Here is a 22955-nt window from a genome sequence, read left to right on the forward strand (position 1 = left end):
CATAGGCCACCTCTGCGGCTGTGCCCAAGTTCCTGACAGGAAAATATCTCAATGTACTCCATCATCATCATCATCATAGGCAGTCCCTCGGAATCGAGGAAGACTTGCTTCCACTCTTAACTTGAGTTCTTAGGTGACTGAACAGTCCGATACGAGAATCATAGTCTCTGTCACAGGTGGGACAGATAGTGGTTGAAGGAAAGGGAGGGTGGGACAGGTTTGCCGCATGCTCTTTCCGCTGCCTGCACTTGATTTCTGCGTGCTCTCGACGACGAGACTCGAGGTGCTCAGCACCCTCCCGGAAGCGCTTCCTCCACTTAGGGCGGTCTTTGGCCAGGACTCCCAGGTGTCAGTGGGGATGTTGCACTTGATCAGGGAGGTTTTGAGGGTGTCCTTTTATGTATCCGCTGCCCACCTTTGGCTCGTTTGCCATGAAGGAATTCCGAGTAGAGCGCTTGCTTTGGGAGTCTCATGTTTGGCATGGGAACTATGTGGCCTGCCCAGTGGAGCTGATCAAGTGTGGTCAGTGCTTCAATGCTGGGGATGTTAGCCTGGTTGAGGACACTAATGTTGGTGCGTTTGTCCTCCCGGGGGATTTGTAGGATCTTGCGGGGACATCGTTGGTGGTATTTCTCCAGTGACTTGAGGTGTCTACTGTACATGGTCCACGTCTCTGAGCCATACAGGAGGGCGGGTATTACTACAGCCCTGTAGACAACGAGCTTGGTGGCAGTTTTGAGGGCCTGGTCTTCAAACACACTTTTCCTCAGGCGGCCGAAGGCTGCACTGGAGGCGGTGTTGGATCTCGTCGTCAATGCCTGCTCTTGTTGTTCGGAGGCTCCCGAGATATGGGAAGTGGCCCACGGTGTCCAGGGCCGCGCCGTGGATCTTGATGGCTGGTGGAGGACTTTTGTCTTGCTGATGTTTAGCGTAAGGCTCATGCTTTTGTACGCTTCAGTAAATACGTCGACTATGTCCTGGAGTTCAGCCTCTGTACGTGCGCAGACGCAGACATCGTCCGCGTCCTGTAGCTCGACGAACCATACGACGACTCACTTTGAAGAATCGTCTTTTTTGTATTATAGGCAAATGTGGCAATCGTTGTGTACACAGTAAAATCCCAGGTGCAGCAATAAGATTAAATTGACTTGGTGGTGTTGGTTGAGGATGTTGGTCAACACTGTAGGATTTCTGAATCTCTCTGGGGTTACATTTGACAGTGAGACGATTCTTTCAGAACAATTGGCACAGTTTATTAAAAACACACACATGCATTTAACAGCAGTCGTCAAGTATCCTATAGATCTACCTGAGTTACAACAGAGATACAATGAGGTTATAATAAAAAGCGATATACGTTACGCCCCTTTTGCTGACTGGTTTGAACACACGGCATGTTGATTTGGCTGGTCTTCAACAGGAGGTTTTTTGCCGTGTGTCCAGCAGGGAGAGAAGAGAGAAAAGTTCTTGGCTTGCGTTTTTTATGTTCCTCAAGACCATTGTCCTCAAAGCTCCCGATTGGACTTTGGCTCCAGGGCCGCTCCTTATTGGCTCTCCTCACACATATGTGGCTGTCTAGAGGCCAATACACACAACCCATGCGGCAGCTCTAGGTGCTTTTGTTTTGTTTCTCACAAAACTTAGCCCGTCTGGCAATCTGTGGACTTCCATTTTATCTCAACACACAGGTTTTTCCGTTAATCTACACTTTTAACATTTGTACATGCACATAATCAATCTTAATCATTAATAAACACTTTTATTCTTACGACAGCGGGAGAACTCCTTACTGTTGTTAAGAGAGTGCAATGGGATTTTTATTGTCCATTTGAACCAATAGAACAGATAGAAGAACAGATTTAACATCTCTTCTGAAGAACATAACTATTGTATCAATAATGCAGCACTCCCTTAGTATTTCATCGAATTGCCTACCTAAATTGTGGGCTCAAGTCCTGGCCTGGTATTCCTTGCACCTGCTGGTAATTAAAGGGTTAAAGTAATATGTGTACTTACAAAAGTAATGGATTTAAGTTTTGCAGTGCACTTTAAGTATACAGTCTGTGGGTGTGTGTATAAATAAACGCAGTAATAATACTGAACTGGGACTAGTACCCAAGTTGTCACCATTATTTTCCAAAAAAGTATCCAGTCTGCTCTGCACATTGTAGCATGCAGCTCTTCAGTAGCGAGCCCTTTTTATGAACTCAGCAAGTGTGTGTTTAGAGAGCAACAATACCCATTGCTGCCAAATACCAAACCAGTAACCATGGCAGTCAAGGGAAATGGGTGCGTGTGTGTGTGTCTATAAGGATATATTTCATGGACAGTACTGCCTATTGTGTATACTTGATTGACTGTCTCAGTAAAGCTTAGTATGTGTCTAACTTGCTGATTAATTAATTAAAAGTTTGGCATCTGGAAATTGTTCATGGGACAAAAGTTATCAGCATATCTGTATACAGGAGTTCATAAAGATTGGCTCAAATTCCACATAAATTAAAAAGGAACCAGTAATTAAAAGATAATCTGTACAGTGCACTTCACTATTCCCCTAAAAAAAATCACTGAAAAAGGAACCGATTGTATCCACAAGGTACAGTAATAATTAACATCTAAACACGTCATAAATATCTTGTCCTTTGCGTCCATCACAGCATATTTGTAACTTGAGAGTACAGGTATCATCCATGTGAAGTGTATGACATGCCTGCTCCTGATTGCCTCCAATATATTCAACAACAGCAACAAATCACAACAGAATAATCTTAAAAATCTCACGTGACCTTTCATCCCATGGTCTTGATCAAAGATAACTCCATCCAGAAGAGCAGCAGTTGGCGAGAGGCGGGAGCAGCGTGGTGAGGCCTATAAAAGGCCCAGCAGGTGTTCCACAGGCAGCGGCAGTCAGCGAGAGGCAGGAGCAGCGTGGGGAGGCCTATAAAAGGCCCAGCGGGTGTTCCACAGGCAGCGGCAGTCAGCGAGAGGCAGGAGCAGCGTGGGGAGGCCTATAAAAGGCCCAGCGGGTGTTCCACAGGCAGCGGCAGTCGGTGAGAGGCGGGAGCAGCATGAGGAGGTGCGTGGAGAGGCGAGCCGGTGCAGCTACAGGGAGAAGGCAAAAAAGAAGTAGAAAGAAACAGAAAGGTGACGTCACAGCCAAGGGGGTGAGTGATTGGTTGGTGATTGGTGAGTAGTTTTTCTTTTTTCTCTTCTATAACAGTCAGTAACTTGTTAACATTGTTGTTGCCAATTTAAGTGTATCTAAGGGTTAAGTCATGGCAGGGGAGCTTGGTCACGTGATATGCTCCTCCTGTACCATGTGGGAACTCGGGGACACTTCCGGTGTTCCTGACGACTACATCTGCGGGAAGTGTATCCGCCTCCAGCTCCTGACGGACTGCGTTGCGGAATTGGAGCTGAGGGTGGATTCACTATGGAGCATCCACGATGCTGAGAACGACGTGAGTCGCAGGTTTAGTGAGTTGGTCTTACCGCAGGAGAAGGATCCACAGCCAGCTAGGGAATGGAAGACCAGCAGGAAAAGCAGTGCAAGGAAGGTAGTGCAGGGGTCCCCTGTAGTCATCCCCCTGCAAAACAGATACACTGCTTTGAGTGCTGTTGAGGGGGATGACTCATCAGGGGAGGGCAGCAGCAGCCAAGTTCATGGCACCGTGGCTGGCTCTGTTGCACAGGAGGGCAGGAAAAAGAGTGGGAGAGCGATAGTGATAGGGGATTCAATTGTGAGGGGAATAGATAGGCGTTTCTGCGGCCGCAACCGAGACTCCAGGATGGTATGTTGCCTCCCTGGTGCAAGGGTCAAGGATGTCTCGGAGCGGGTGCAGGACATTCTAAAAAGGGAGGGAGAACAGCCAGTTGTCGTGGTGCACATTGGTACCTACGACATAGGTTTAAAAAAAGGGATGAGGTCCTACGAAACGAATTTAAGGAGCTAGGAGCTAAATTAAAAAGTAGGACCTCAAAAGTAGTAATCTCGGGATTGCTACCAGTGCCACGTGCTAGTCAGAGTAGGAATCGCAGGATAGCGCAGATGAATACGTGGCTTGAGCAGTGGTGCAGCAGGGAGGGATTCAAATTCCTGGGGCATTGGAACCGGTTCTGGGGGAGGTGGTACCAGTACAAACCGGACGGTCTGCACCTGGGCAGGACCGGAACCAATGTCCTAGGGGGAGTGTTTGCTAGTGCTGTTGGGGAGGAGTTAAACTAATATGGCAGGGGGATGGGAACCAATGCAGGGAGACAGAGGGAAACAAAAAGGAGACAAAAGCAAAAGACAGAAAGGAGATGAGGAAAAGTGGAGGGCAGAGAAACCCAAGGCAAAGAACAAAAAGGGCCACTGTACGGCAAAATTCTAAAAGGACAAAGGGTGTAAAAAAAAAAATCCCTGAAGGCTTTGTGTCTTCATGCAAGGAGTATCCGTAATAAGGTGGATGAATTAACTGTGCAAATAGATGTTAACAAATATAATGTGAATGGGATTACAGAGACGTGGCTCCAGGATGATCAGGGCTGGGAACTCAACATCCAGGGGTATTCAACATTCAGGAAGGATAGAATAAAAGGAAAAGGAGGTGGGGTAGCATTGCTGGTTAAGGAGGAGATTAATGCAATAGTTAGGAAGGACATTAGCTTGGATGATGTGGAATCTATATGGGTAGAGCTGCAGAACACCAAAGGGCAAAAAACGTTAGTGGGAGTTGTGTACAGACCTCCAAACAGTAGTAGTGATGTTGGGGAGGGCATCAAACAGGAAATTAGGGGTGCATGCAATAAAGGTGCAGCAGTTATAATGGGTGACTTTAATATGCACATAGATTGGGCTAACCAAACTGGAAGCAATACGGTGGAGGAGGATTTACTGGAGTGCATACGGGATGGTTTTCTAGACCAATATGTCGAGGAACCAACCAGGGGGGAGGCCATCTTAGACTGGGTGTTGTGTAATGAGAGAGGATTAATTAGCAATCTTGTTTTGCGCGGCCACTTGGGGAAGAGTGACCATAATATGGTGGAATTCTGCATTAGGATGGAGAATGAAACAGTTAATTCAGAGACCATGGTCCAGAACTTAAAGAAGGGTAACTTTGAAAGTATGAGGCGTGAATTGGCTAGGATAGATTGGCGAATGATACTTAAGGGGTTGACTGTGGATGGGCAATGGCAGACATTGAGAGACCGCATGGATGAACTACAACAATTGTACATTCCTGTCTGGCGTAAAAATAAAAAAGGGAAGGTGGCTCAACCGTGGCTATCAAGGGAAATCAGGGATAGTATTAAAGCCAAGTAAGTGGCATACAAATTGGCCAGAAATAGCAGCGAACCCGGGGACTGGGAGAAATTTAGAACTCGGCAGAGGAGGTCAAAGGGTTTGATTAGGGCAGGAAAAATGGAGTACGAGAAGAAGCTTGCAGGGAACATTAAGACAGATTGCAAAAGTTTCTATAGATATGTAAAAAGAAAAAGGTTAGTAAAGACAAACGTAGGTCCTCTGCAGTCAGAATCAGGGGAAGTCTTAACGGGGAACAAAGAAATGGCAGACCAATTGAACAAGTACTTTGGTTCTGTATTCACTAAGGAGGACACAAACAACCTTCCGGATATAAAGGGGTCAGAGGGTCTAGTAAGGGGGAGGAACTGAGGGAAATCTTTATTAGTCGGGAAATTGTGTTGGGGAAATTGATGGGATTGAAGGCCGATAAATCCCCAGGGCCTGATGGACTGCATCCCAGAGTACTTAAGGAGGTGGCCTTGGAAATAGCGAATGCATTGACAGTCATTTTCCAACATTCCATTAACTCTGGATCAGTTCCTATCGAGTGGAGGGTAGCCAATGCAACCCCACTTTTTAAAAAAAGGAGGGAGAGAGAAAACGGGGAATTATAGACAGGTCAGCCTGACCTCAGTAGTGGGTAAAATGATGGAATCAATTATTTAGGATGTCATAGCAGCGCATTTGGAAAGAGGTGACATGATAGATCCAAGTCAGCATGGATTTGTGAAGGGGAAATCATGCTCTACAAATCTTCTGGAATTTTTTGAAGATGTTTCCAGTAGAGTGGACAAGGGAGAACCAGTTGATGTGGTATATTTGGACTTTCAGAAGGCTTTCGACAAGGTCCCACACAAGAGATTAATGTGCAAAGTTAAAGCACATGGGATTGGGGGTAGTGTGCTGATGTGGATTGAGAACTGGTTGTCAGACAGGAAGCAAAGAGTAGGAGTAAATGGGTACTTTTCGGAATGGCAGGCAGTGACTAGTGGGGTACCGCAAGGTTCTGTGCTGGGGCCCCAGCTGTTTACATTGTACATTAATGATTTAGACGAGGGGATTAAATGTAGTATCTCCAAATTTGCGGATGACACGAAGTTAGGTGGCAGTGTGAGCTGCGAGGAGGATGCTATGAGGCTGCAGAGTGACTTGGATAGGTTAGGTGAGTGGGCAAATGCATGGCAGATGAAGTATAATGTGGATAAATGTGAGGTTATCCACTTTGGTGGTAAAAACAGAGAGACAGACTATTATCTGAATGGTGACAGATTAGGAAAAGGGGAGGTGCAACGAGACCTGGGTGTCATGGTACATCAGTCATTGAAGGTTGGCATGCAGGTACAGCAGGCGGTTAAGAAAGCAAATGGCATGTTGGCCTTCATAGCGAGGGGATTTGAGTACAGGGGCAGGGAGGTGTTGCTACAGTTGTACAGGGCCTTGGCGAGGCCACAGCTGGAGTATTGTGTACAGTTTTGGTCTCTTAACTTGAGGAAGGACATTCTTGCTATTGAGGGAGTGCAGCGAAGGTTCACCAGACTGATTCCCGGGATGGCGGGACTGACATATCAAGAAAGACTGCATCAACTGGGCTTGTATTCACTGGAGTTCAGAAGAATGAGAGGGGATCTCATAGAAACGTTTAAAATTCTGATGGGTTCAGACAAGTTAGATGCAGGAAGAATGTTCCCAATGTTGGGGAAGTCCAGAACCAGGGGTCACAGTCTAAGGATAAGGGGTAAGCCATTTAGGACCGAGGAGAAACTTCTTCACCCAGAGAGTGGTGAACCTGTGGAATTCTCTACCACAGAAAGTTGTTGAGGCCAATTCACTAAATATATTCAAAAAGGAGTTCGATGAAGTCCTTACTACTCGGGGGATCAAAGGATATGGCGAGAAAGCAGGAATGGGGTACTGAAGTTGCATGTTCAGCCATGAACTCATTGAATGGAGGTGCAGGCTAGAAGGGCCGAATGGCCTGCTCCTGCACCTATTTTCTATGTTTCTATCTCTGACCACTTTTTTTTTTTATCCCTCACCACCCATTTCCAACCCCACTTCCTTCTGCATCTGCTCTGGGGAAAAATAAAACTCCCATAAGTCACTAACAATTGCACTTTTACGCTGCCAACTGCCACAACCTTTGACCTTTAATTTGCCACAATAATTCTGCAGCTGTTCATCTGGTCAGCCATTTCCTCTCCTCCTTCACCTTTTGATGTCCTTGTTCCCAGTAAAATCTTTATTCTCTTCTGCCTCCTCGTCCACTATCACCCACCTTCTAAAGCCCCTCCACCCACGCTTCGAATAACATGTGTGAAGAGTTTACGGATTTCTTTTTCGCTTAAGATTGAGACTATCCTGTCAGCTATCTTTCTCCATTCTCATTAACGACCAAGCCAAACCTCACCACAGTCTTTCCCTGACCGAGCACTAATTCCCCGTCTTTCCCTAGTTTCCTCTTTTGCCCTCACCAAGCTTATCTTGTCCATGAGACCAACCTCCTGATCCTTTCACCTCATTCCCACTAAACTTCCTGTACTGGCCCCATGCTAGCTGAGAGCGTAAACTGTTCCCCATCATTTGGGCACTGTCCACCTCCTTGTCAAAACAGCCGTCATCAACCCTTGCTCAAAAATTGCACCCTCTATTCCTCTGTCCTTGCAAACTATTACATCATCTCGAACGTACCTATGCTCTCCAAAATATTTGAACGTATTGTTCCCTCCCGAATCTGTTCCCAGAACTCCATGTATGAATCTCTCCCATCAGGTTTCTGCCCTGCCATGGCATTGACATGACCCGAATCAAAATCACAAATGGTATCCTGTGTAATTGTGACTAAGGTGCATTTCCCTTCTCATCCTGCTCTACCTCTCTACATCCTTTGACATGGTTGACCATATTTGTGTCCAGGTCAGTGGGACTGCCCTCGCTGGGTCTACTTTTACCTATCCAATCACAACCGCCGCATCTCCAGCAATGACATCTCTTCCTGTTGTACATTGTTATCTCTGGCGTCCGCCAAAGGTACATCCTTGGTCACCTTTTCCTCTTTATCATCTACGTGCTGTTAGTTGGTGGCATCATCTGTCGACATGGGGTCCGTGTCCAGATGTCCACTGGTAACACACAGCTCTACCTTTCTACCATCTTGCTCAACCCCCCACACTGTTTCTGTGCTGTCACACAGCTTGTCTGATAACCAGTCTGAATTAAGCGCAATTTCCTCCAATTGAACAAATAAGTAGACCAAAGACATCATTCATGTCCTCAATGACCAACATTGTTTCCCAGATTCTCAATTTAAAAATCTTATTTTTGTGTTCAACTGCTGTCATGCTTCACCCTACTGTGCCTTTAAAAACCACCAAGAACACTCTCTTTCACTGACTCTGGTCTCTTGTGAATTATCCTCATCATCGGCAGTCCCTCGAAATCAAAGATGACTTGCTTCCACTCTCAAAATGAGTTCTTAGGACCGAACAGTCCAATATGAGAACCACAGTCCCCGTCACAGGTGGGACAGATAGTCATTGAAGGAAAGGGTGGGTGGGACTGGTTTGCCGCACGCTCTTTCCGCTGCCTGCGCTTGGTTTCTGCCTGCTCTCGCCGATGAGACTCGAGGTGCTCAGCGCCCTCCCGGATGCACTTCCTCCACTTAGGGTAGTCTTTGGCCAGGGACTCCCAGGTGTCGGTGGGGATGTTGCATTTTATCGAGGAGGCTTTGAGGGTGTCCTTGAAATGTTTCCTCTGCCCACCTTGAGCTCGCTTGTCGTGTAGGAGTTCCGAGTGGAGCACTTGCTTTGAGAGTCTTGTCAGGCATGTGAAGAATGTGGCCTGCCCAGCGGAGCTGGTCGTGTGTGGTCTGTGCTTCAATGCTGGGGATGTTGGTGCTTCGGTCCCTCCCACAAGCTTGGATGTGATATTTTTGCTCGGAGTGATGACACTTGTGCATTCGCCCCTTTGCCCCAGCATTGATGATCTTGCATTACCTTTAACTGTCTATGCCCTGCAATCTGCAATTCCCTCCTTGAATTAAATCTCTGTCTCTCATCCATTGTTTTGACCAAGCTTTTGGTCTGCTCTCTTTCTTTGGCTTTGTGTCCACTTTTTGTTTAATTACATCTCTGTGAAGCACCTTGGGATATATTTCCGTGTTAAAGCCATTATAGCAAGGCAAGTTGTTGTTGATTACCTTTCCACTCCCCAAGGAGAGGAGCCAGAGTTTTACCAGCAGCTGCAAATCTAGAGAGGAACTTCCTTGATCAGCAGCAATTAGCCTCCGATTGATCCAAAGATATGGTTGATCAGAGCACTTTCCCACACACTTCAGCCTTTTTTTAAAAAAAAGGGACAGGCCAAGTTCAGCACTTGTAGCTAAGCATCAGAATCCAGACTAGCTCTGAGCAGTGCCATAGGGGATCAGCTCGTAATCTATATTATTAATGGAGTGCTCTCCTCTGAACTCCTTCATGGCAAACGAGCCAAAGGTGGGCAGCGAAAACGCTACAGGGACACCCTCAAAGCCTCCCTGATAAAGTGCAACATCCCCACTGACACCTGGGAGTCCCTGGCCCAAGACCGCCCTAAGTGGAGGAAGCGCATCCGGGAGGGCGCTGAGCACCTTGAGTCTCATTGCCGAGAGCATGCAGAAATCAAGCGCAGGCAGCGGAAAGAGCGTGCAGCGAACCAGACTCACCCACACCTTCCCTCAGCGACTGTCTGTCCCACCTGTGACAGAGTCTGTGGTTCTCATATTGGACAGTTCAGCCACCAAAGAACTCACTTCTGAAGTAGAAGCAAGTCTTCCTCGATTGCGTGGGACTGCCTATGATATTATTAAAGATCTTGTTACTGCCTTGTCTACAAATTTTGTTTCCTGTAACACTTTTTTATTATTTTAAAATTTACTGTAGAAATTGTCCATGTCAACCTTTCCAATTGGTTTACATTTATAACCATTTTATAATGGAAGAAGTGTAGGTAAATATCATAAAAATAAGATTTTAAACAAAATAAAAAACAAAATACGTATTTCACAATCGCATGATTAAATGCACCCACTGAATTGTCTATTGTATGTCAAGTTTAATTAAAATTTTTACTTGAATGCTTCAGCCCCTCCCAAAAGCTTGATATTTTGCTCAGAGCGGTGACTCTTGTTAGTTGAAGGCAGAACCTATAGTCTGAGCATGTGCAGAAAAGCTTCTGTAATATAAAGGTTGCGTTAAACTGTCAAATAACTATAAGCACTTACGAAAGCTGAATTGAGGTCTTTTGAACCCATCATCTGTTCAACTGAATACACTAAATTCATTTTTGTTAAATTGTCAGGACGAGCTGTTGCCGTTCTACATTAGCTATGTAATGACGCCATGAAATGGGCTGACCCGACCTCTGTGAGAACAGCACCGCAGGTCGGGGCGATAAATAGAGCTGGAGCGCCGGGTCCTGGAACATGGTGGCGGAGGTGCGGCGAATGAGGGTACGGGGCCCAGAAGAGCCGAGGGCCCAGGGGCAGCAAGGACCAGCCCACACTGTGATATGTGTGCGCACTCGGTCCGTGCAGCAGAGCAGGTCTCCAGTCGGTCCTGGTTAATCCTTGCCACTGGATAAAGATCCAGCTCTGTCAAGCCCGTGTGGTGGCTGATGTGCAACGGTCACCACACGTTTAAAAAAAATAAATTCATGCACAGGCATCTTCCACCCCCTCAACTGGAGTTCAGGACTGGACATCGAGTCCTTCATTGAAACACCTGTGAACTCTCGCGGAAGCAAGTCATCCTCGTCCGAGGGACCACCTATGATGATGAATGATGCTGAGATGCATGTAAACAACCTATTGAGATGTTATAACTGAGGTTCAGGTAGATTAAAAACAAGAGAGTCAGTGTATCTATTATATTGATTTTTATTTTGTATGAACTGTTGGCAATCGAGACAAAATAAACCCAGGGTAATAATGAATGGACAGCAGTTCAGTAAAAAGTAGTAATTTAATCAAACAGTCTTACCAGAGTGAAGCCTGAGTGACTTAAGTATCAGCTGGATCCTTGGATTGAATTACTGTTGTAAACTCTCTGCCAGCCATATGTTGTTCGTTATACTATTTTAAATTAAAAAAAATGTTTACTTAGTTATATAGCAGCCGCAGTCAAAATGTTGTAACTGACATAAAATAGTAGGCAAAGTGTGCTCAAATGGATTGTGCTGCAAGACCTAAAGGTCTATGGCAACCTGGAACTCCCTATCCTTTTTTCAGCAGAGATACTTGAAAATAAAGAATGTATAAATGTATGTAAAATATTTCTGTATTGTCTGCAGTTTGCAATAAGCATGGGTATAGGAAGGCAAACACAATTTATTTGTCTTGCGAGTGACTGGTCCATCAATCTGAGGGATTTAAAGCATGCCGTTTGTTTTTTTTAAACTCGTCTAGTGAATCAGAAGTAATTGAGAATGGTGATGTTTACTCGATTGGTTTGTGAGATAGTGACCAGGAGGGGAATGGATTAGTTGGTGTATATATGAACTTCACCCCTTTTCTGAATAATATGCAGCACTTTTTTCGAAATGAATATTTTTAGTTATAGCAATCTAACTAGTCTCATAAGGTTTCTTATCATTCTGTATATATTTTTAAGAAGTCTTAATTTTGCAGTGAATACATAACGTTTTCATAAATGTCGAGTTTCATATTTAATGTGGTTCATTCTTCCATTTGTGCAGGAAAAACAAAGTCCTGGGTGAAGAGAGTGTTGTTTTTTTTACATTGCTGGAGGCATGCGTTATCAGCTGCACAAAATGCAGAAGGCAGTGCTTGGAATAAGGGAGGGGGTGGGGGAGGAGTCGTGAATTGAATGAAGTGGACTCTGAACATTGAGCCTGCAGCGAGAGCATAGTAAAAGTGAATATCCCATTAAAGTGCTGCCTTTAAGAAAAAAAGCTTTCATTTTTCAATCGAACAAAAACGAAACCTCTGGCATTGTCGAAGGGAATGCAAGAAGCTGAAAGAGATCAAAAGAAATCCAATCCGGTTACAGAGAGAGTTGATTCATCATGCCTTGTGGTCTTCAGGTAAGGGCAGTAAACTTAAACTATCGACTTGTCGCTGAAAGCCATTAACTTGTTGAACTACTGTTGTATAGTTTCAATTCACCGACTCAGTTACTTTTTAATTACTCTTCATTACCGTCTGAGGATTTACAGTTGCCAGCAAGTCATCTATATTGATTTACATTCATGTTTGGGTCTTGACTGAGGTGATTTTTTTTTTACTTTGACAAGAAAAATTGTGCAATTGTGTGATTGTTTTTTGTTCTTCAAACTGTGAGTCACTGGAGCTCAGTGTGAGTTTGCTGTTGTGTCTTGCCATTGCTTTCCTTGCTGCAGCAGACTTTCTTTTGTTTTAGTAACCTTGTGTACAGTATTATAAAATGCCCTTTGACCAAGAAAGTACTTGACGTTTTTTAAATATTCAAGTTTATTGTCGAATGTATTTTTGTTTTAAAAGAATTAAGTTGCATTTGAATTTTGCTATCATTTGCTCGGTTCAGTTTTACAATGCAATGGGATGCATTCTCTAATCAGCGTGACCTTGGAGGCCTGCTTATGTACCATTTATTTCCCATTTATTCATGTTTTTGCTGCCGATCATGATCATCAGTAGCGTTCATCTGAAGAAATGAGACACATAACATCGTGTTTGTTACAAGTTTAGAATTACCGTAGTACCTATTAGTTAGTCATTTAAGTGGATCCTCTGTATCTACTTGGACAATAGTGTAACCCAAGGGTGTAACAACAGTGTCTCTTTCCGGTCTGAATTGGACATGTGTGTGTCTCGTGTACATTTGCATGCATCTCCAATCTTTTTGAAGGTGGACTAAGGAAGCACCTGGTAATTGCAGAGTAACAGTTATGATCGGACTCACTGAATTAAATCGGTACAACTTGTCTTTATGTAATAATTCAAGATAATGAGCGGACGATGTAACCCCAGTGGGTTGTCATAAAGTTATCGTTTCGTACAGCACAGAAGGAGGCCATTCGGCTCATCAAGTGTCTTCCTTGATTTCCAGCTACAATTCTACATCCTAAACTTCTAAGCCAGGTGAAAGCTTGCCCTCGCAACCTATTTTTAAAACCTCTCTGACTGCCTGCGTGTCTGTTTTTTGAAAAAAAAAATCTGCCCTGTGTTTGCAACTCTGGAGGAAGGCTTATGCCAGACAACTACTGCCAAATGCCCATGAGAATGGGCCTGCCAACGCAGTGGGTGTGAGGTGTTTATCAATTACTGAGACAGTCTAACTAATTTCTCAATGTTCACAGTTTGGGGGAAACCACCTCAAAGCCTCATTAGCATTGGCCTCGTTTCATATCTCTGCTGTATTTTTAAACTTGTATGAATATACTTTACTTTAAAGCATAAACTAAAACAAAAAACGGTGAGATACTCAGCAGGTCAGGCAGTATGTGTTGAGAAAGCAGGAGTTACATGACGTTTTAGGTATAAACCCTCAGTACCTGTACTGAAAGATGTTGGAGAAGAATGGCATTTAATAAGGAACCGAACAAGGGGAAGGAAAGTGAGGGTGGCAGAGGCGAGGGTGCGAGGGAGATACATATATAACAACCACACCCAGAAAAAGACCAAATGAACGATATAGTGCTCTGGTCGGCATCAGGAAATGATGAAAGGACAGCTGTGATCTGCGCAGGAGGCAAAACTCTCATTATTGCAATTAATCACTTATTGTGCATTGCTCCAGTGATTTTTGTTTTATTTCACATTTCCAGCATCTGCAGTATTTTGCTTTTTGGCCTTGAAAGTAAGTTTGATTTTTCCAAATCCTTTCTGTGGAAAACTGGTTAATCCTGCAACATGACCATGTTAATTTAGAAAATTCTACGTTACATTTCTTGTGATAGATTGCATCCACCTGAACTTTAGGAAGAAGTTGTAAAAATGACCCGATGGCTTGGTGAGTAAGCGCATTAGCCAATGTGGGATTTGGTTGTATGATCCAGGAGGGTTTTTGGTTCCATCCTGGTCTATGCTGAGATGCGAGATCTTAGCTGTGGCAATGATAGGGGTACAACAATTTGTTTTAGGTTCTTGCGGCGCTAAATTAAACTTGCTAGCGCCCGTTATGTTGGCGCTACCGGTGACATTCAGGGAGCAAAATGACGTCAGCTGTGTGGGCACACACTTCTGTTGTGAATCGGCCGGACGCCATATTGATGAAGGCCTTGCACACACAGCTATCGTTCACCGGAAGTATGCAGAGCAGGCAGACCATGACGTTAATCAGTGTGCAATGTTAAATTGACACATTGCTGCCATTTTGGAGCTCCACACTCCAGTTGACACCCTTTCTTAACCTTGCCCAGCTGAACACGTGTTAAGCATAATGAAGGGCATTCCACCAGATCTATTGAAAGGGATCATCAACTACATACAGGTTAGTTGCTGGTTGATTTCTTTTGGTTGTGGGTACAATTCTACAAGTGCTTGGTGCTTTCCATAGTTGTTTCAAGTTGCAAAAGTCTACAGGGAGTGGTGTGGTCGGTGCTGAAGGACTTTTTGCTGACTTCAAGGCTTCTGTACAAACCAGTTGCTTCCAGACAAGGGTGGCCTAGTGGCCAATGGGTGGCGTTGAGTGGGAGAATGAGCAGAGGCCACGCAGAGCAGGGCAAGCTTTTAGAAGAGCGAGAAGGAGGAGGAGAAAGGGGAGAAGGGCTCTCCGCCCGAAGCCACATCTGTCGAGTGTCATTAGGGAGCAGATCTGTTGGAGACAGATTGCAGGAGTGCTGCGACACTCTTGGAGCCTCTTTGCACACTGGTATTTAGAGCCATGGTGGCAGCAGTCTGAATTTCCTCTCAGACGTTGGGTGGATTCTGCTTGTGCTGCAATGGAAGCTGAGACATCAGCCATTCGATGCTGCGTCATGGTTGGGTCCACGAGTGTGATCATGGAGTTGGCCACCACTCCCATGCTGGAAAGACTGGTCTCCCCGCTATGCGAAAAGCCCTGTGCCAGGTTGGTGCTGGACTCCTCCATGCTCCTTGGCACTGAACATCGGCTTTCTGGCAGGCTTCCCAATGAATCCATCATTTTGCTCTGTACGCCCCTCAGCCACCTTCTGTCGCCTGCTCCATTGAAGTCCTCATTTAATCTTCTGCAGCAGAACTCGTGTGTGTGTGTGTGTGTGTGTGTGTGTGTGTGTGACCTCACTCTCCGGTGAGTAGGTGCTATCCTTGCCCCCTACCCTGGCTGCAGCACACTCGTGCCTGAGTTCTCACCATGTGCAAATCTGGCCTTTATGCTATTCTCCAAATACCCGCAATGTCCATATCTGAGCTGTTGGCTACAAGTGTGAAATCAAGCGATGGTGTGTTTTCATCGTCACTGTCTTCTTGGTGTTCCTCCATTGCCTGACAAGGTTGCAGTTCTTGGGTATCTGAAAGGTATAAGGCAGATGGATAAGGTTTGTGTTGAGGGGAGGGAGGGTAAAGTAAGAGGTCCATGCTTACACCATCTGCAGCTTCCAAGTCAGAAGAAATTGTGGGATGCGATGGAAGGGGGAGGTACATTGTGGCTGGAGCAGGTGCTGGGAGTCATGCAGGAAATGAATGACCTCGGAAATAGTGAAGAATGGGACAACATGGGAAAAAGCAAGCTCCAAGGGTTTCCGACACTGCACTCGAGGAGGAGAGATGTCCTCTATCCGCAGAGAGACGGACAAAAAGCAGCAAGAGCAGATAGCTGTGGAGGGCAGTGTCAGGAGTCTAGACATGAGGACCTGGATGCAGTGCTGCAGTAAGTACAATGACCTCACATGAGGAGGATTAGGTATGGTTTCAGCCCTGCTGCTGGTTTCAGCCCCGCTGCTGGCCACAGCCTCCACAATGGCCATTCCAATAATGGCCAGCACTGTCTCCTCCATGGGGGTCAGGACATGCAGGCATGCCTGTCGCCCTCCAGTTAGGTCCTGCTGCCTCTGGTTGTGTGCCAACTTGCAAGAGATAGGGAAGTGCCATGGAATCTAACTGTGTGATGTGGCTGTCATAGTTGAATAGCTGGCAAGTGTGTGCAAGCATTGAGATGTTTGTGTTAGGCTTGCGGCAGTGCTAATTGTGTGAGGGTGTGCTGGAGCATATGAATGTTAGGTATGAGTCCTGACTGATAGAGATTGTTGGTAGGTGAGTGATCGGGATGTGGTGAAATGAAGAGTGTTTGAGGCTAGTGGTGCAGTTGGTAGGATATGATATTTGAAGATGCATTCACTGACCTTGACCACTCATGTGAGGTCATTGTACTTACTGCAGCACTGCATCCAGGTGCTCAGGGCTAGACTCCTGACACTGCCCTCCACAGCTATCTGCTCTTGCTGCTTTTTGTCCGTCTCTCTGCGGATCGAGGACATCGCTCCTCCTCCAGTGCAGTGTCGGAAAACCTTGGAGCTTGCTTTCTCCCATGTTGTCCCATTCTTCACTATTTCCAAGGTCAGATTCATTTCCTGCATGACTCCCAGCACCTGCTCCAGCCACAATGTACCTCCCGTTTAAGAGGTGCAGGCTAGCTTAAGCAGTGCTTGGAAGTCATAATTTTGGCCTGCTGATGAACAGCGGCTGCATGCGGAAATCATGCTAATGAGCAGGCAGCGCGAAGGTGGCTAGCTGATTTAAACCTCTTTGTCTTTATTGTTATCCGGTGACTCTTGTTGTACTGTTCTTGTATGATGAGGATAGATTGGGCTCCATTTTGGATCTCTTCACATGACGACACTCGCTTTCTCGGCTGACGTATAGAATGGCCAATTGGGTGAGGTACTCGAGATCGACCTGCGCCAGTGGAACTGTACCCCAGCAGGAGTTGGTGCATTTGGGAGGGGAGGCAATCAGGAGGACAAACACACTTGAAAAATTACCTCTGAGCTAAAACATATTGCTTGATTATGAGGAGCTGAAATCTTTTTTCTGGCATGGCTCAATTTTGAGGTTAAGCCTACGGAAATAGTTGAGATATTACGTTTTCCTCTCCATGAATCCGTGTTCTCAGTTTTAGAGCAAAGTTGCTGCAGTCTAAAAATAACTGCAGTTCGTTGAGCTGCGAAGAATAAGAAATTTGTTGGAAAAGAATCCTCCTGGGAATCCCTGTGTGGCACAGTCATTTTATTTTATTATGAAACAGGAAAGTTGATGAAAAGGTGGTGGCTTCTGAAGTGTTGCTGTTAGATTCATCTTAAACTTGACAGACTGATGTGCTGCAATATCTTAAATAATTTGAGTTCACAATGAACATTAAAGGGCCACTAACTTCAAGAAAAAATGTTTAGTAAACTTCTTTTTGTTTGGGCTTTGAACCTTATGTGTCAGTTTTATTATGTTGACACCATGCATATTTGACACAGCAATGGATTTTTATTGTGTTGTATTGACAGACCAGCTGAGTACTAAACTGCCTGATGTGTTACTAAGCCATGCATACCAGGACAGTTCCAGGTTTGATTCTCAATCTGTACGGAGTCACCCCATCTCAGTTGGAGCAGTGGCAGGAATGTTGCAATTGACCTTTGTCCCTCTGCTCAGGAGAGGATGGATCGTCTGGGGTTTCTGCTGGCTATCCAGTAACTGCTGCTGGAAGTACTTGTCCGATGTGTTTGTCCAGTGAGGGCAAGGTCAAGCTCAGCTGTGATGCCGACACAGTTCAATAGCTGCTGATTTGCATTATCTAAGCGCTTATATATGAAAAATGTCCTTTCCAGCAAGTACTGAAAGGTGGCTGTGGAACTATAAGCACCAATGCCATCAGGGAAAGAGGGAAAATTGAACAAGCACTTTTATTTTCATGAGAACATGGCCCTTATAACGTGCAGATGCTGAACGATATCAATGTACAATGACTTTACTCTGTAGCAGGTGTTATGTGTAATTGAGTTATAGATGTGGATTTCTTTGGTAATCCACCTAATCTATGCATGCAAATATGATATAAATAGTATACTTTATTGTCCATATGAGCAAAGCTAATGTAGTCTCTCTAGTATATATTGTGTCTTTCAAATTGCTGGTGAAATTCATTTGCATGCAACATTTCTGTGTAATTACCATAACCCACTGAATTGATTATCATAGTGACAAAAGGAACACAGTACTTTCTCCAGGATTTGGTGAGAGCCGTGTTATTTATTAATGATGAAATGGAATTATTTGACTATATTATCGATGGGGAAGGTGAATGACCCAATGCAACCTGTTCTATTTAGTTGGTTTGTTCAAATTGCAGCCATAAATTAAAAATTTAGTTGGAGTCTACCACGTTTATATTATCATTTGCATCCACTGTAATGTAGGCATATGATAAAGACTGCATTTAAATTTTTTGAATTGGCCTGCAATGGCCCTGTAAGGTGAGCTGAGGTGACTGGAGTATTCTGCTGCAGTCACTAGCCTATGATTTTCCACTTTAATGAGGCAACTTTGCCAACTCACCAAACAGATGTGGCCCATTTAGCAGCACAACCATCGGGCCCACTGTCCAGTGCAGAAGTTAAGAAATCCAAAAGTTTTCGATCGACATTGCAATCGGCAGTTAGCAGATTATCACCTTTGAGTGCTATCGGCTTCATTTACATAACATATGAATGCCTTCAGATGTCACGCAGAGCACCTCCTCTTGTCCAAACCACAATTAATTTACACAATCACATGATGGTTATGGATGAAGAAGGTTCTTTGGTTTATTTGATCTTATCCTCCCATAATCTATATACTCACCATCTATAACATCTGCAAAACTTTTGATTTTCATAGCGCTACCTCATGTGTACTATAACCTTGTCGTCAGTGTTGGGGCTGCTGCTTGTAGCACTGTAAGCATTAATTAATTTAAGGATTTTTTTGTATTTATAAACCTAAGTGAATGATCAAAGCCAAGGATGAAAAGAGTACGGTAAGCTGGTCAGTCCTGAGGTTGTGATTAGTTTACTGCTATTTCATAACAGCAGTCCTCATGTACTGTTTTCAATTCATCTATTGTTTACATTTTTTATTTTGTAATTTGCTGTTCGGAGATGTGTGAAAGACGCTCCAGGTTCATTGGCCCATTTTACAACAACAACAACTTGCATTTATATCGCACCTTAACACCGTAAAACATCCCAGGGTGCTTCACAGCGTTATCAGACAAAATGTGCTACCGAGCCACATAAGGAAATATTAGGATAGGTGGCCATAAGCTTAGTCAAAGAGGTATGTTTTGAGGAGCGTCTTAAAGCAGGAGAGAGGGGTAGAGAATCAGAGAGGTTTCAAGAGGGAATTCCAGTGCTTGGGGCTTAGACCGCTGAAAGCATGGCTGCCAGTGCTGGGGCAAAGAAATTTGGGATGCACAAGAGTCCAGAGTTGGAGGAACGCAGAGTTCTCAGAGGGTTGTCGGGCTGGAGGAGGCTATCGAGATAGGAAGGGGCGAAGCCATGGAGGGATTTTAATACAAGGATGAGAATTTTAAATTTGAGGCTTTTGTTTGATCTGAGGAAATACCTTGCTGCTGCTTAGTCAAGTTGAAGAACTCCCTCTTTGGAGACTTGTAGATATCCCAGAGTGTGTGTGTGTTATGGTCAGTGGATTGTGTCATTTTAAGTGTGGCTATTAAAACAATAGAAGGACAAGAAGTGACATTCGGAATAGATACATTCTGGCAGCAAAGACTTGCAGAAATCCTGCATAATGGGTGGGAGAGTGACAGTAATTGTGTGGCTAGCGATGCCAAAAGCAAAACAAATGTGTTCCAAAAAAGGGATAAATGATGCACCCCATCCCCAAAACTTGAAATACACTCGTTTGTTGTCTTTCTGTTGCTGCTTGTTGCTCAGAAGAGGGCTATGCCTCAGCATAAATCACCTCTTCAGAAGAGTGGAACATACATGCTTAGGTTAACATAAGCCAAGATGACAACTTTGGGATATGTCGACTTTCATGAAATACAGCACCCGTTTACCATTTGGGTCTCCCTACCCCATGTAACATCCATGGCAAGAGTTTCCGATTGCACAATCTGCTACCAGACTTCTCCAAACCAACCCATGTGGCGCATAAATATGGATTGAGGATGCTTCTCGCGCTCGCTCGCTCTCTCTCCATTTTGTGCTATTCCTCAACAATACAGCTTGAGATCAGGATCTCCGTGGGCGAAGGATAAGAATTTCAGACACAAATCCACATTCCAGCACTTCTCTGTCACTTCTCTCCCACCCCCTCCCTCCCACACACATCCTAAACCCATGAGCTAGGTTTCCACTTTGGTCTTTCCATCTACACCTAGTTATGATCTCATTATTGGTCTGTCTGGGTATGTAAACTCTCTCATAATTCATGCTATTATTTATATTCAATAAAACACCATTTTCCAGACATTAGGTGCTACTGTTATTTGCAATTTGGCAGTTCTCTAGTCTGTTTTACAAGACTATAGTCCTGGCCAGTCCACTTTACAGCTGTGAGTTTGACAATTATTTTTAAAGAAGTTAACCTTCAAATGACCTCCACCTTTAGCCCTCTCCTGGTTCTTTGATAGATGACCATGCTCACTGCTGCTTTATCGGGAACACTTTGCTTTTCTTAGCGCTGGTTTAAATGGACATTAACCAGGCCTGATTGGAAAGCCTTTATAAGGAAAGTTGTGTTTTGTAACTGTGCAGTTATCAGTAACCTGTCCTCATCTCAAAAAAGAGGTTTGCCACAAGCTACATCACAGCAGCACTGAACACACTTTAAAGAAAATGCAGGCTCTTTCTTTCGACTATAAGATAAAATAACTTAGATTTATATGGATAATCTACGTGAGTAAATTAAATAGTCGATTATAACCATGAGCATAAAGCTACTGCTTGCTTTCTTAAAGGGGCGTTGCTGATCAGGAATCTCTGGCTTGCAGGTCCTTGATATGAGCAACTGATTTATTCATAAATCCGTTTCTCCTTAAATAGAATATATTACTCAGCTAACTTTTTATACAAGCTGATCATGACAGTATTATGTGCCATTTGGCAAATATCCTGTGAACTATAATTGGGACTTCAGTCTTTTATGTTAAAACCTATAACTAGATATCAGTTAGCTTGGATGGTGTCTGAAGCTGTCATCCAGATGGGGTTTGCAGGATGTCCAGAATCACAAGAGCAAAGCTTGAGGCTCTCTCGCTCTCTCGCTCTCTCGGCTACACTCACTCTTTCTCTCTTTCTTTCTCTCAGCTACATTCTCTCGCCTTCCTTCTCTCTCGTTCCTTCTCTCGTGTCTCTTGCACCTTCTGTCTTTCTTGTGCCTTCCTGCTCTCTTGCATTCTTTCTCTCTCACCTTTCTTTCTCTCCACTTTTATCTCATTCCTCTCTCTCTCTCTCTCTCTCTCGGTCACTCTCTCCCCCTTTGCGTTCTCTCTCTCCTTTTGCTCTCGCTCACTCTCTTCCCCCTTTGCTCTCTCTTTCGCTCGCTCTCTCCCCCTTTGTGCACTATTTTGCACGCTCGCTCCCCATTTGCGCGCTCGGTCTCTCTCTCTCCCCTTGCTCTCTCTCTGCCCCCCCCCCTTGCTCTCTCTCTGCCCCCCCCCCTTGCTCTCTCTCTGCCCCCCCCCTTGCTCTCTCTCTGTCCCCCCCTTGCTCTCTGTCCCCCCCCTTGCTCTCTCTCTGCCCCCCTTGCTCTCTCTCTGCCCCCCCCTTGCTCTCTCTCTGCTCCCCCCTTGCTCTCTCTCTGCTCCCCCCTTGCTCTCTCTCTGCTCCCCCCTTGCTCTCTCTCTGCTCCCCCCTTGCTCTCTCTCTGCTCCCCCCTTGCTCTCTCTCTGCTCCCCCCTTGCTCTCTCTGCCCCCCTTGCTCTCTCTGCCCCCCTTGCTCTCTCTGCCCCCCTTGCTCTCTCTGCCCCCCTTGCTCTCTCTGCCCCCCTTGCTCTCTCTGCCCCCCTTGCTCTCTCTGCCCCCCTTGCTCTCTCTGCCCCCCTTGCTCTCTCTGCCCCCCTTGCTCTCTCTGCCCCCCTTGCTCTCTCTGCCCCCCTTGCTCTCTCTGCCCCCCTTGCTCTCTCTGCCCCCCTTGCTCTCTCTGCCCCCCTTGCTCTCTCTGCCCCCCTTGCTCTCTCTGCCCCCCTTGCTCTCTCTGCCCCCCTTGCTCTCTCTGCCCCCCTTGCTCTCTCTGCCCCCCTTGCTCTCTCTGCCCCCCTTGCTCTCTCTGCCCCCCTTGCTCTCTCTGCCCCCCTTGCTCTCTCTGCCCCCCTTGCTCTCTCTGCCCCCCTTGCTCTCTCTGCCCCCCTTGCTCTCTCTGCCCCCCTTGCTCTCTCTGCCCCCCTTGCTCTCTCTGCCCCCCTTGCTCTCTCTGCCCCCCTTGCTCTCTCTGCCCCCCTTGCTCTCTCTGCCCCCCTTGCTCTCTCTGCCCCCCTTGCTCTCTCTGCCCCCCTTGCTCTCTCTGCCCCCTTGCTCTCTCTGCCCCCTTGCTCTCTCTGCCCCCCTTGCTCTCTCTGCCCCCCTTGCTCTCTCTGCCCCCCTTGCTCTCTCTGCCCCCCTTGCTCTCTCTGCCCCCCTTGCTCTCTCTGCCCCCCTTGCTCTCTCTGCCCCCCTTGCTCTCTCTGCCCCCCTTGCTCTCTCTGCCCCCCTTGCTCTCTCTGCCCCCCTTGCTCTCTCT

At 45.7% G+C, this 22955-nt stretch overlaps 1 protein-coding gene across 3 annotated transcripts in view; it reads left to right on the forward strand.

Moving 5' to 3' along the window:
- Positions 1–22955, forward strand: part of plekha7b (pleckstrin homology domain containing, family A member 7b) — a 612799-nt gene that overhangs the window by 165150 nt on the left and 424694 nt on the right. For 2 of the 3 annotated variants that reach the window (XM_070899898.1, XM_070899899.1), the window contains exon 1: positions 12179–12367. The exons of the other annotated variant lie outside the window; for it this stretch is intronic. In XM_070899898.1, the coding sequence (XP_070755999.1) occupies positions 12288–12367 (80 nt within the window). In that variant the 5' untranslated portion in view covers positions 12179–12287. Of the gene's footprint in view, positions 1–12178; positions 12368–22955 lie in introns of those variants that run through there. 3 annotated transcript variants of the gene reach the window in all.

This window comes from Pristiophorus japonicus, chromosome 14 (genome assembly GCF_044704955.1).
Source record: "Pristiophorus japonicus isolate sPriJap1 chromosome 14, sPriJap1.hap1, whole genome shotgun sequence".
Taxonomy (NCBI): domain Eukaryota; kingdom Metazoa; phylum Chordata; class Chondrichthyes; family Pristiophoridae; genus Pristiophorus; species Pristiophorus japonicus.